The following is a 14,552-nucleotide window of genomic DNA, read 5'->3' on the forward strand; positions in this document are numbered from 1 at the left end:
TACTAATATATGAAAAGTGTCCCTGATTATTTCTGGATCTGTCCCTTTTTGGTTGAGAGCTCTGTGTGTGTGTGTGTGTGTGTGTGTAAAAGAGGTAGATAGTTAGCATACCTCTCAACTGTCCAGATTTTGCCCCATATTTTTGGCCTGTTCCTCTTATAAAGGACTGAAGTTTGTCTTCATATCCTTTGGCATACAACTCTCAAACAACAATTGTTTTAATTGGTTCCTTATAATTAATGGAGATATGCTCTAGAGAGAAGAGGAATGAAGGTCAGCAGGACTAAGAGAGAATATGTGTGTGTGAATGAGAGGGAGGATAGAGGAATGGTGAGGATGCAAGGAGTAGAGGTGGCGAAGGAGGATGAGTTTAAATACTTGGGGTCAATAGTTCAGAGTAATGGTGTGTGTGGAACAGAGGTGAAGAAGAGAGTACAGGCAGGATGGAGTGGGTGGAGAAGTGTCAGGAGTGATTTGTGACAGACGAGTACCAGTAAGAGTGAAAGGGAAGGTCTACAAGAGGGTAGTGAGACCAGCTATATTATATGGGTTGGAGACAGTGGCATTGACAAAAATGCAGGAGTTAGAGCTGGATGTGGCAGAGTTAAAGATGTTAAGATTTGCACTGGGTGTGACGAGGGTGGACAGGATTAGGAATAAGTATATTAGAGGGTCAGCCCAGGTTGGAAGGTTTGGAGACAAAGCCAGAGAGGCAAGATTACGTTGGTTTGACATGTGCTGAGGAGGGATGCTGAGTATATTGGGAAAAGGATGCTAAAGATGAAGCTACCAGGTAACAGGAAAAGACAAAGGCCTAAGATAAGGTTTATGGATGTGGTGAGAGAGGGCATGCAGGTGGTTGGTGTGACAGAGCAAGATGCAGAGGACAGGAAGAAATGGAAACAGGTGATCCACTATGGCGACCCCTAACGGGAACAGCCGAAAGAAGATGATGATGATAATTAATGTTTTTTATTTCTACGTAGTGGTCCCCGAAATAATTCTCCTATTTTCACCAGTCCCCAAGTATAAAAAGGTTGAAAACCACCGCTCTAGAGCAATATGGGTATGCTCCTCCGTGTGTGCATGCATCTTCTCTTCCTTTAAAGTTATACTTTAATGTAGAAGGAAATAATTAATTTCACAACAGCTTTTAACAAACTTTATCTAAGCAGTTAGAGAGCATGTGGAAGTTTTTGTATCATTTCTTTTTGCTGCAATTGTTATGTAAATTTTGTTTTTTGATTTTAAAACATTTTCCAGCAACTTACTACTATACACAAGATCTTACACCATCCCACACATACTCCCATACTCTCTACCCTTATCTACCCATATAAAAAAATCTAACAACCCTTCGATCAGCTAATAAGGTACTAGTAGCTACCCTAAAGTCCAACAACAAATCTGGAGATAGCTTGTTCTCAAACTCTATTGGTAACTCTTGGAACACACTTCCAACTGAACTAACAGCCCTTTCTTCTACCCCACTTTTCAAGAAGCAGTTAAGAATCTTCCTCAAAGCCCAATGGCTATGCCAATGCACAAATCCTGACTGACACTTTCTCCCCTAGCAGAATCATTCTTTACTATCTTTAACATGTTATTTCAGATGCTCTGATATTCTGTATGAATTCCTACTGTAGTAGCTCACCTCCTAAGGTTTGGTAAACTTTATAAACAATGCCCTCAAAAAAAAAAACAAAATATTTTTTATTAACCTTTTACTCAAAATTTTTAACTTATTTAGTCTTCATTATATTCTCTAGCAATTTCGGATATGTTACTGTAACAGTACTATATAAATGTTCCTGTATTCGAAATGTTTTGCCTATGTCTGACATTAACTGTATTGTATATGGTCATGATTTCTGTCTTGTAAATTGTCTTAATGTGGAGCTTTTCTCCCTGGGCCTCCGCTGAAAATGGACATATAGCCATTCGAACTATCCCGGTCAACAAATGTAAATAAAATAAATTTTAAAAAATATATGTATAGTTCCACTGAAGTAGTTTAAATAAAAACGGTTTAAGTATAATACAGATGTGTTTGTATTTGCTGTAGACTACAAACTAGAGAAAACACCTACTCTCTAGAAAATGTCAGAACAATTGCATCATTAGGTGGTGAGGCCACATGGCAAGTAATCAGGAAATAACTGGACAGCTGTTCGGCATACAGCAAATGCAACACAATATTCACTATACTTAATAAATATAGTTTTAGAATCAGAAACCCACTTTACATGAAAACATAATTGCAGCAAAGAAACAGTTAAAAATCTTGCTTATGATCCTTAAGTAAGGTAAGCTTATGGATGTGTAATTGTCTAATTTAATGATGTTAAAGAACTATGCTTATAAAATATATATTTGGATACAGGACATCATTATTCTTTTGGGAAAACTTGACTAGGCTTAGAAAAGCCCCCACGATTCATTAACATAGCAACAATCTATGAATCTATATGGCAAACTACTGAAGCACCTTTTAAAAGTCAGCAATTAGTAAACGGATCTGTAGCACAAAGGGAGCCATAATTGTCACCCTCTTATTGCAAATAGTCTGTACCAAGACAAAAGTAATCGGGTATGAAGGCTCAAAAATAAGGAAAAATTTTAACTATTGCATTTATTACAAGCTCCACATCTGTTTTCGACTTGCCTGAACTTAAGGCTTTTTCACAAAACTCTTGAAGCATTTTCTAAAAAGGGATTTTATGACTTTGTTTTTTGTCATTCTCCTCTCGGATTAATGTAGTGCCTCTGGAGTTACTATCCTCTAAAAGACACTATTGTAACAGTGTCAACTTTGCAACCAGCTATGTCTTACAGGTTTATTAGAAGTAAACACTGATAACTAAATAGAAATCTTTACACCCATGATTTTGCATGATTTGCCCTGTATACAGTTTTCTATGCTTCCCTTGTACTGTATTTCTCAACCTAAGCAGTCAACCTTCAGCATCAACAAATGCTTGTTTTCTACAGGTTACTACAGGATTGGGTATGACGTGTGTGTGTGTGTGTGTGTGTGTGTGTGTGTGTGTGTGTGTGTGTGTATGCCTGCACTCAGACTAATGCATTGTGTTTGTATAGATTCATATGGATTTATTTATGCATACATATACTGGTTTATATGTTGGCTTATAATTTAAATGCAGAACAGAACATCCAGTGCAGTGATGTGTCAAAGTTTGATAGATTGCTCTTAAGGGTTTGAATCTCACTGCTTTGTCTTAGTGAACATTAGGGGTGGGGTGAGAGTTGATATCCATTTCATTCTAAATCTGTGCTTCAGTTAGTGGAACATTAATTGTATGCATTTTCTTCTTGGCAAGAAATACTTGCCACAGTACACTGAAGTTTTTGAACCATGGGGGTAAGGAAGTATTTGCTTCTCCCAGATGTTGATATGCCTTGGAATTGATACAGTGTTGTGGGTTCAAGGGGCTTGTACCAGTGCAGAATGTTTGATCTTTGCTTTTTCTAAAATGTCAACGTTACAGATTTTTATTTTTTCTGTTTGCCTGTATGCGTGATTTAATTACGTGAATCTCATTCTTAGTTTTCCAGGTTTTTGGGGATTGAAGCTGTATGCTTCCTTTAATAGCATTCCCGCCGTTTGCAGCATTGACTATGAAATCATCTGCATAATGTATCTGTGTGGAAACAGTGTTCACTTGTGTTAATATCTCGTCTCTGTTGTATTATACTGCTAGATTTTCACGCTGCATTGCTTTTTTGAAAACCTAGATGCTTATGCTGAGTTCTAGTTCGTTGTAGGTAAGGTACGTTCTCTAGGAAGTCGAAGACAAATCAGTATAAATAAAATGCTCTTCAATAGTGGGCTGCAGGACTGCATTTAGAAAGTAGAGGCCTGACTTTTTAATTAGAAAACATTTTTGTAGCATTCATTAAGAATGAAATCATTCAAGTTGCACTGCTATGAATACTAACAGAAAATTGTTCTAGGTAATAAGCTGAACAGAAGTCCTGTTACTTTTGGGGGAAGGCTACATAACAGAGCAAAAGGGAGGAATGCCACTTTCCTTGAGTAATATTTTAGTTCTGCAGTGTTTTAGATTTCCTGAGGTCTGTAGCACTACTTGCGTCATATGTGATAGCCATTTGAAAATAAAAATCTACACAAGTACTTCTCTGTACTGTGGCATTGTATTTGTACATTTTTTGTCTTGTTTATAAGTAACTGCTTCCATCACTGTACATCTGTTTGGCATAGGGATCATTTTTAATTTTAATCTTCAAAGAGTACCGGGCATCTGCAGTTATATATAAATGTAACAGCAAGCTTTTTTGCAGAATAATTTTTACTGAAATGTTGGAAGGATAAAGGTAATTATAAAATGATTAAGGTAACAAGAATGGGTAACTTTTCTAATTCACCTTTTGGCTCTTAGATGTCACGTTACAAGAAAATGACCTTTTATTTAATTTCAAGTATGGGAAGATCTATTTTTAATGATGGCGATTTGATCTCGAGTCTGAACAGTATCATACTGTTGTAGATATTGTTTTTCTGTGCAGTGCCATTAACAACATATGTAATTATTTGCAGATGTTATTTCACAGCTTAGGCAGATGATGCTGGCAATAAACTGAATTGCTAGAAACTTTATTTTATTTATTTATTTATTTATTTATTTATTTTTTGCATCTGTCTGCAGATTGTTGATGGAGTTGTGCAGAGCATCAAGCTGATCACTGAAGATGCAAGCAGGAGGATTGCTGAATTTGCTTTTGAGTATGCTAGGATTAATCAGAGAAGCACAGTTACAGCTGTTCACAAAGCCAACATCATGTAAGTCAGCTTTGGGGAATAAATGTTTTCCTGAAGAAGCATTATATATTTTGTAATTTGTAGCTGTGGAACACTACATTTTGCAGGTATTCAGGCATGAAAGTGTATGTTCGTTTTAAATAATCTTGTGATCTTATGTTCTTGTGTAGTTTTTGATTCTGCTTTGAGCTTTAATTGTTCATAGCTTAGTACAAGGCTATCGGACTGCAGGCCTTTACAACTTTCTGTAAAAAAACCCTGTTGATTAAGTCTACAAGTTTGTTAGGACTCAGTTTTGCCTTCCTGTAGAATGCAGAACATTTCATTAGAGCTTTAGAATTTTAATGTAAAGATTTATTTATGACTTCTAAAGGAGATAAAGCAGCCTGACAGTCATTTTTTGCACTGTTCTGGTCATTCAGTCAGTTATTTCTTTGTAATATTAAATGTCAGACTTGAAAGTGAGAAGATTAACTTTATGTATCTAACAGTGGAGAAAAGACTAATGGTCTTTGAAAATGGAGCAAATGGAAAAATATTTGAATATTGGGCATCCATGAGGGATCTAAAGGTTCTTATGCAAAACAGCATGTTTGATATCGTCAGACATTTCTAAATCTATTACAGAAGGGCATTATAAAGCTGAAATTCCCAGACAGTCTTCAGATATAAAACTGAAGTATGTTTCAGTCATATCTAAAACATCCGTGTTAGGACCTCACTGGTCATGTTATATATGCTGATAGAGATATGATACCTTTACCGGAAAAAGAAAATTTAGTTTGATCCCCCTGATCAGGATTTCCAGAAAAAGCAAAATCAAGTTCAGAATGACACTTTCTGATTCAACAAGATTAACTTTTGAATGTGTCATGGAAGATGTAATAATAGGGACCCTTCTTGATGAGCGTGTGACTTGAGTTGTTCACCAGTAGCCATGTGATGCTTTTTTGAGATGATTCCCAGCACCAGTATGCACAGTTACATCACATGTCTACAACATATGTGCACCTAGATTGTGATTCCACCAGCTTGTTTTCTGCTTCATGGAATTTGAATCTTGATCCTTATGTGTGTGTTTGCACAATGTTGTGCATTTGATGCCTAGGAAAAAAGCTACATTGTTTCCCTGTGACCATCAAGCTGCTAGTCAAGACCTGTAGTGTTCTGGAGCTGAGAACAGTGTCTAATACTGCCATAGGTGGCAGCAATGCAGCCCTACCACCTACAGATTTCAGAGAGAGAGAGAGAGAGAGAGAGAAAAACAATAGGACCCAGCTCACTGGCAGGAGGATAGTAGCAGTTTGTAGTTTGCTCACGTAGGAATGGACATGGGGGTTTCACATATGTATCTTTGTGTCTGAGCTGGAGCACCATAAAAAATCAATAATTCTGGTGGGAGAGGCTGAAACCTTTTCCTCCTGGAAAAAACGTCTTCTGGGTGCCTCAGCAGCTGAGTTCCTGTACAACATGTTAGGGCTGGAATCCCTGCCAGTCCTGGTCTTTGGCAAGTGATAAAGGAAGGAGGTATACTCTTTGGTTCCCATCCTTGATGGATTTGTGCTGCCAGCCTCAGTTGGTTGGCCAGACTGATCCCAAGAGACAGTTTTAGAAGTCAGCTTGTCATGGATTTGAGGTCCTTCAAGCCATTGCCTTCCCTTCTAAAATCTCTGTCTAGGCCCAGTAGGGTCTTTTGGCCTTTGTTAGGGGTGGGGCTTGCAGGGTTGCTGTACATCCAGACTATTGGCTTAGAGCCTAGACACTGAGATAAATAACAAATAAGTGATCTGAAGTCATTTTTGTTCATTCCACAACTGTTGGGTTCGAATCCGACCCTCGAATCTGACTCGGATGCTTTTTCCAGCTCGTGGAACACTGAAACTCTCAAGCGCCTCCCTTACTCATAATGCCCCAGTGATCTAACATACCTCTGATCTTGTTTGCCGCCTTAGCTTATGGATGTGGTCGCTATATACTCTTGAGTATAGCAGCTTTTTTCTTGAGTGAAAACCCTTTTTTACTACTGTATTTTTCATATATTAAAAACTTCATCTTCTATCTAAATTTTATACTTTTTTAAGCACTTCCTCCCTTACTTATGTAGTTTTAAATACCATTGTTGGTATCTCCTTATTTCTCATGCTTTTACAGTACTTTTTAATTACCATTGTTGATTAATTTTTTCCCTTTTTCTTTTTTTCTACCCAGTTAAACAAAAAATCTTTTCTTGTACTTTTCTTTCTCTGAAAGTCTGTTTTAAAAATGTCTGCAAAGCCTTCAGTTTTTAAAAAATGTACAGCCTGTGACCATAAACTACCATTTTCAGATACACATTCTAAATATGTATACCGCCTAGGCCCAACGCATATTGACTCTAGTTGTGATTCTTGCAAAACCTTTTACCACAGAGCTTTGACAAAAAAAAATAAATTAATACTCAGATGTTTGCTTCCTTCCGAGTCTTCATTAGTATAATCTGGGGCTCAACCCCCCCCCCCCCCAAAAAAAGTTGGAGAAAAAGGATTTGCGAAAACATTCCACTGATCCTACCAAATTCTTGATTCTGAGGCCCGAACGTCCTTGCAGAATCTCTAAACCTTTGTATCCAACCCCTGCAGTTCCAAAGTCTAGGCCTGAAAAGTCTCCTAAGATCTGATCCCTCAATTGGTTCCGGATCCAGTGTCCGATTTTCTACCTTCTCCATTCTTGTCTCCAAAGCATCACCACTCCAGACCATCATCAGCAGCATATTCCACATGTTCTTCCAGAAGTCAAACTAAAGCCAGCATGGACAGGATGATGAGGAAGTTCCTCTTGATGCAGATCCAACAGGGGGTTCTTTCGACTCAGATGCCATTGGGTCTGTAGACTGTTATTAATACTACCCCACCTTTACTGGCTCCTTCTCTGTCTGACCATTCATTTTGGAGCTGTTGGATTTGAAGATTTGGCTGCAAAAGAAGGGTCTAGATCCCTTTTCAGCACTGGTGCTTCAATTATTAGGTACAATTTTCAGTGAAGGTGCTAGCTCTTCTACTGTAAAAGTACAGCTAGCCGCCATTCCCAGCTTTCATATAGGTGAAAATAACTCATCTTTAGCATCCTACAAAATTTGTAAAGCATTTTTAAGGGGGACTTAGCTAATTAGATCCCCATTAAAAGATACTACTGCTCCTTGGGATTTGAACATTGTTTTTCAAGCCTTAACACATTGCTTTACAAATGTTAACACAATCACTGTTTGAACCATCACCTAAGTGTGAAATAAAATTTTTGACCTAGAACACTTGTCTTTTTAGTGGCCATTATTTCTGCTAGAAGAGTTTCAGAATTACAGGCCTTATCAAAACCTCCTCATTTGATTTTTCATAAGGATAGAGTATCTGTACATACCAATTCTTCCTTTCTTCCTAATGTGGTGTCAGAATCCAATATTAATCAGGTTATCAACCTTACAGTCTTCTTTCCAAATTTCTCAAATTTACACCTTTTGGACATTTCACAGGCAATTACGGTTTTATCTACATAGAACCAAAAATCCTTAGGAAAATGGAACAACTGTCTCCTTTTCAGGCTCAAAATTAGGCAAGCCACTTTCTAAAGTGACTTTAGCCAAATGGTTAACACATGCTATTACCCTTGTTTATGATAAATTGGGTTTCTCTTTGCCAAAACCACCAAAGCACATTCCACTAGATATAGGGCAACTTCATCAGCATTTTTATCCAGATCTTCATTAGATGATATTTGTGCAGCTGCAACTTGCTCTAATCCATGTACCGTTATTGCTCATTGCAAGTTAGATCTGGTCTCTAGGGGAAGAGCATCCTTTGGCTCAGTGGTGCTCAGGAACATCCTTTGAGTCCTCCTGGGATTTAGTTAGCTGGGGACTCTGTCCCAACAATTGAGGAATGAATGAAAATGGCAACATCAGATGAAGAAGCTATGTACTCACCGTAACGTTCCATCTGTGTGGTCCATTTTAATTCTCCCTCAACCTCCCTCTGTCCATCTGCCTCGTTTGACATTTGGAAGGATAGTAAGATGCTGGAGGAGCTACAGTCCCTTATTTTGAGTCTAAGATGCTGTTGATTTTTCATTTTCTAATACCTTCTGGTTTCAGGGGCAGCAAACAAGATCTGAGGTATGTTAAATCAAGTAGGATGTTATGGGTAAGAAAGGAGCTTGATAGTTTGTGTTCCATGAGCTGGAAAAAGTGGCCAAGTCAAATCCAAGGTTTGGATCCGAACCCAACAGTTGAGGAAGAATGAAAATGGACAACACAGATGGAATGTTATGGTGAGTACATAACTTCTTTTTTTGTTTTGTTTGTTGGGGGCTTGAATCAGCAGTGCAAGGCAGGTTCTTTTAGAAATATGACCTGATGCCAGAGCTGAGACCAGACCAGCACCATCCTGTCTCACCTGTGCACCATCACTGGCAGATACTTTCCTGGGAGCTGATACCCTATCAGCCATCACCAAGAATATTCTCATCACATTACTTGCCCTCAGGTGAGAATTCTGCGAGTTCTCTCATAATGCTTTTTTCTTTCTTTTTTCTCTCTCTTCTAGTGCTTTTTAGGGGGGAGACGCCCTCTCTTTCAGGCTTCTGCAAGCATTTTGATTACCTGGAGATCATTATCTCAGAGAAAGAAGGGGCAGTAAGTAGTTCTTTGGATTATTATTATTATTCTCCTTGGATTATTCCTCCTTTGGAGAGACCTATGAGGCTCATGAGATTTACTGTAAACTGACCTGTGGCCTCCTGAAGAATACATGAATGTTATAACGAATGTTATAAAGAAGGATTCCTGTACCCCACCCAGGAGCTAGTGATCAGTGATGACATTACTGCAGACTAGAAACACCCAGATTCTGCTCATCAACTTCTATATGAGCTCCTCAATTTATTGTAACAACTGCAGGCTGCAATGTTTTCCTTTCCTTTTGCACTCCGTGTCTAAAGCTGTGGTTGTATGTGGCAAGAGGATATACTCTTCTTGCACAGTTGCTCTAAGTTTTGGTCCAAGGTGGACCTAGTTAAAACTCTGCCTTTTACCTCCACAGTGGGCTGCCTTGTGGCTGCCAGTAGTTTTCATTGTGCTAGGTGGGAGGATGGTATAATGATTAAGGTGTTTTACCTTGGAGACACAAGGTACAGGGTTTAATCCCCACATAGGTTAATTGGCTAGGCCAGTTAGCCTAGTACTAATCTATGAACCACTGTAGCCAAGGCTACAGGTTCAGATATGCTATGCTTCTCTACAGGATAGTGTAGCTGAGAGTTCCCTCCTTCAAAGAAGAGCTTGGAAACCATATTTGAAATGTCCATTTCATGGTAGAAGTGGTCTCTTCCCAGGCTTCTCAGTGACCTCAAGAAGAGAAATTGGACCTTTACCACTGCTGAGGACGTTTTTGATGCCTTTACAGTATTTTTCTCTTCCTGTTCTATACAAAGCCAGTTGCATAAGTGAAATAAGCCTCTCTACCATTCAGGAAAGGTGTTACTGTCATATTTCTACCTCCTTTGTTGTTGGTTGAGTTGACTAAAAGAACAACCATATTGGCCCAACATCAGCAGTCCTAAATACCATCTAAGTGTGGCTAACAAATTCCATACTTGACCAGGAAATGCCAAAAAAACAAACAAAAAAAGGATATTTATTTAGTGCTTTAATTTTCAGTGAAAACAAAATGCCTTCAGCCTAAAGTAGCTTTCACCAAACATTCATGAATGGTATTGTTAAAAACAAATTATAAGATTGTCTAGGATGACAGCAGATGGTAATGTCTGTGTAAAACAAATAAAATTTTTGTATGGCCTGTTTGTGGGAATGGTCTACACTGGAGAAAGAGTAAATAAAGTAACTAATGGTATTTTGGATAGATGAACAATATTGGCCAGTTCTAAGAGTAGAAGGTGAAGTGCAGAATGATAGATCCCTGACTGTGATGCAGGCATGTAGGGTTTGAATAGCTTCCTGTACACTGAAGGAGCCAGTCAAGGAGAGAGAGGAGTAGGAGTAAAGAGACATGGCCCACTCACCTCTACAAGGAAGAGGAATGTGGGACAGGCACTCTGTGAGCACACTGGTCATTGTGATTTCTCTGTTGGAAACCAGTCCTAGTGTTCGAGGAATGGAAAGGCACTGTGGTTTTCTGGCAACATCCCTTGAGGAAATAAAGGACAGTTTGCTCGGTCAACCCCCTCCCTCATAAGCCAAGCATAAAAATAGACCCTACCAGAAGATACAAAGCTCTTCTGATGACCACCTATATGATGGCCTCTCCTGGTTGACTGCTGTCTCAGTGACAGGGAATGAATGGGTTGATTGTCAAGGAAGGGGCTAAAGATCAGCAGGCAATGCGGACAGTAAAGAAAAAAAAAGACTAAGGTGTTGAAATTGTTGTAGTGGAAGCTCAGAATTGTAAAACAGATAGAAATGAGTCTTATAGTGCTATGTTGGTTAAGCATGGTTTAGACTTTTACCAAATCAAACATATCATAAATTGGAAAAAAAAAACAGGGTAATCTGGATTTGTCTAAGGAAGCTGGACAACGTTCAAATTTATGTATGCAAAAATGCACAGAATTTAAAAATATTAAATTGGTCACAGAATGACAGAGAGTTAGGTTGTGTATGGTGGGGACATAAAAATATTTTGCATTTATTGCAGAAAAGTAACTGTATATTCCTCACTTTATTTATGTATTTATTTGCATTTGTTTACCAGGAAAGTCTTAAGTGGGCAGATTCCATTTTTCTTCGGCATGGGGGGAGAAGCTAAAATGAAAGCTAAAATATACTAACATATAGTGGAATACAACCGTGATTTTAAATCCGCACAAAAAATGCAGTAAGTTGTAGTGTTAATATAAAATAATCCATTCCTATAATTATAATGACAGAATATTCAAAGCACTAAAGTATGATTGTAACACGATGAGGTCAGGGTGTGTATAGCAGTATCCTGTAATTATTCACTTTTATATAGTATAAATAATTTTTGAAATGATGCAATTTAAATGTTCTTTTAGGAAAAGATTAGTGAAGTGAAAGAGGTGATTAGTGTTGAACAAGTAGGTAAAGATAAAGAAATGCTGAAAGTACAAAAGGGAATTAAAAGTTAATTAAATACAGGAGAGAGAGAATTGTACTAGAGTATAACCAGGTAATAGAAACTGTGTTGACACTAGTCAGTATGTAGTGCCCCCATGAATGAGTTAATTGTGGGGGAGTGGGGTGAAGGAGGTTTTAAGCCCATTATATGAGTAAATCATTTTGGAGTGTATTTTTACATATGAAATGTAGATCAAATATAGTATATACAGCAAATGTTTGCGCTCTGGGCATTTCTTCGTAGGCATATTGTTGTACACACATATGAATGTATCTATGCAATAAAATGGTGATATGAATAATACTTTAAACATTCTAACACATGTAAAATTAATTTTAAGTTTCTGTAATTGATGTAGTGAAAACAGATTTGAGGAATGGTTATGACTTTTTTTTTTTTAAAAGAAAGATTGATTGCTGTATGAATGTCATTGGAAATCTAATGCAACTTAGCTACCCTGTCTTAATGAAGGCTTTAGTATTAAGTATATATTGAAGTTGGAGATTTTAATAGGTAATTCAAGCACATGGGTTTTAAATCAAATTTGGAAAATGTCACTGTGCTGGATTCAGTAAAGCCTACCCTGAGTGTACATGATATGTATTCAATAAAATTCTTATCACATTTTTTGTGCTTTCTAGTCGCTCAGAGTATATTAAGTGTGCACATAGTCTACACTTTGTGGTAACCTTTATGAATCCCTGTCAAATGTTTAAAGCTGCAAGAATATCAGTAGGAAAACTAAACTTGGGAGGAAGAGGGTGTGTTGAGTCAGCTGTGTTGTCTGCATAGGTCTCAACCTCTTAAGAGGTCAGTGTGGAACACAGACCTTAACAATGTGTGACAAATGGCCAAAATGTGGAACACCCTATTTTCGCACTGCAGGAAACATGCCATTGACATGGGACATGGTAGAACATCTGTAAAATTCAATAAAACCACTAATTTTATAAGGAACAGCACAAAAATGAGCCAAAAATTTAGCCATTCTGCAAAAAACTGTACATTTGAGAGCTAGATCATTTTTTTTAATTCAGAAGATGCTAATTGCTGAAACAGAGAGAGCCACAACACCATTTAAGTGATGCCTTATTTATTTATTTATTTATTTATTTGCACCTAGGGCAGGCATTTCCCAAACACAGCTGTCATTGTGTAAGGAAACACATATCCTTCAGAAAATGTATGCTAACACAGATCCTGTTATTCTAGCAAACTTTCAGAGTTTATAAGAGCAACATTTAAAATGTTTCTATTTTTGTGCTTTTTGTCCTCCTTATATGTTGGGCTTTGTCCACATTTCTTGCACGAAGAGGATGTGAGGTATGGCCAACCATTCTTTTATGCCCAAACCTGTGCAAGCCCCACCCACAGGGTACTAAAAGCACAGTAGGTTTAGGTTTAGTTTTTTAGTCTTAGGGTTACAAGTAACTTTGCCCTGTTTTAGAATGTTTGTGGTCTTTAAAAACGTAGCTGTAGAGGAAATAAATGTACCTGTCACACCCGTGTCTTTCCCGTCCATTTTATTCCACTGTGAATGCCCTTCCTTCAGGGCTGAGGCTCTGTGCAGACTTTTTACAGGTACAAACCAAAGTATTGATTGGTGAATGGTGCTGAGCAGTGTTGTTTGTGCATTGGCATTTATGTCTTGTAAACTCACTAAGCATTTTACTACACTAAGTGCCTTGGACATAAGGTGTTGTAAGAAATATCTATGTACGTACAGTGCACTAGAGAGGCATTTGACAAGAAGGATGAGAAAGGAAATGGTGAGTGATAGCTGAACCAACTTAGATATTTTGTATTAGTAAGTATATACAAGGGTAGGCACATTTTTTTTCTGAACTGAAGGCCAAAAAATCATGACTTGAAAGATATTTACAAGCAGACAGACAAAACTATACGGTTGAGGTGATACTTATGAATTGGGGATGTGGAATATACTTTATTTAAACTTGTACTGTTCATCATAGTAAGTACATCTCAAAATTTGCAAAATACTGTTAGAAAAGTAATGTTGTGATGCCACTTATCAAAATATTCCCCTTTGTTGGTGTACCAAGCAGGAATATTGCTGAGTACTGCTCTTTGGCAATGGTAATTGGGGCTGTCTACCCCTGATCAATACTGCTGAATTCTGATTTGGCTCATACATATCAAAGTGCTTCTTGCTCTTTGTTCTGGCAGGTGCGTTTTACGTTCTAAGTGAGAATAAGTCAATGTGCGTCTATTCTGGCTTTTCTGGTGCAGAGCTTAAAGTACGGTCTACACATGACGGAAGGGTGAATGCACATGATGTGATCACCTTAGACAGAATCCAATGTTTTGTATGCTTTTTCTGTCCTTTTTTAACATGCATACACACACCTACACATGTCTGTTAGATGCTGTTTGCAAAAACAAATAAAAAATGTGTATACAGCATACGTTCTTGCGTTTTAACATTGAGCCATGAAAAAACATACTTTAAACATAGATACAGTTGGTAAGATCATTTTTGTAACTACACTGTTTTAAATGTCCATCCAGGTTGCTTCCAGCTGTAATGCCAAGTGCTGAAACTGTCATGCAGTGCCGAGACGTTGTGAACAACCTCCATGCTCAGTTCTTCCTGAGTCGGATCGATG

At 37.9% G+C, this 14,552-nt stretch overlaps 1 protein-coding gene across 2 annotated transcripts in view; it reads left to right on the forward strand.

Moving 5' to 3' along the window:
• IDH3A (isocitrate dehydrogenase (NAD(+)) 3 catalytic subunit alpha) overlaps positions 1–14,552 on the forward strand; it is a 637,839-nt gene that overhangs the window by 365,603 nt on the left and 257,684 nt on the right. For both annotated transcript variants that reach the window (XM_044077799.1, XM_044077800.1), the window contains exon 6: positions 4,689–4,822. In XM_044077799.1, coding sequence (XP_043933734.1) covers positions 4,689–4,822 — 134 coding nt within the window. The remainder of the gene's footprint in view (positions 1–4,688; positions 4,823–14,552) is intronic.

Source organism: Protopterus annectens, chromosome 7.part0, assembly GCF_019279795.1.
Source record: "Protopterus annectens isolate FY-2018-M chromosome 7.part0, PAN1.0, whole genome shotgun sequence".
Classification (NCBI taxonomy): Eukaryota; Metazoa; Chordata; order Ceratodontiformes; family Protopteridae; genus Protopterus; species Protopterus annectens.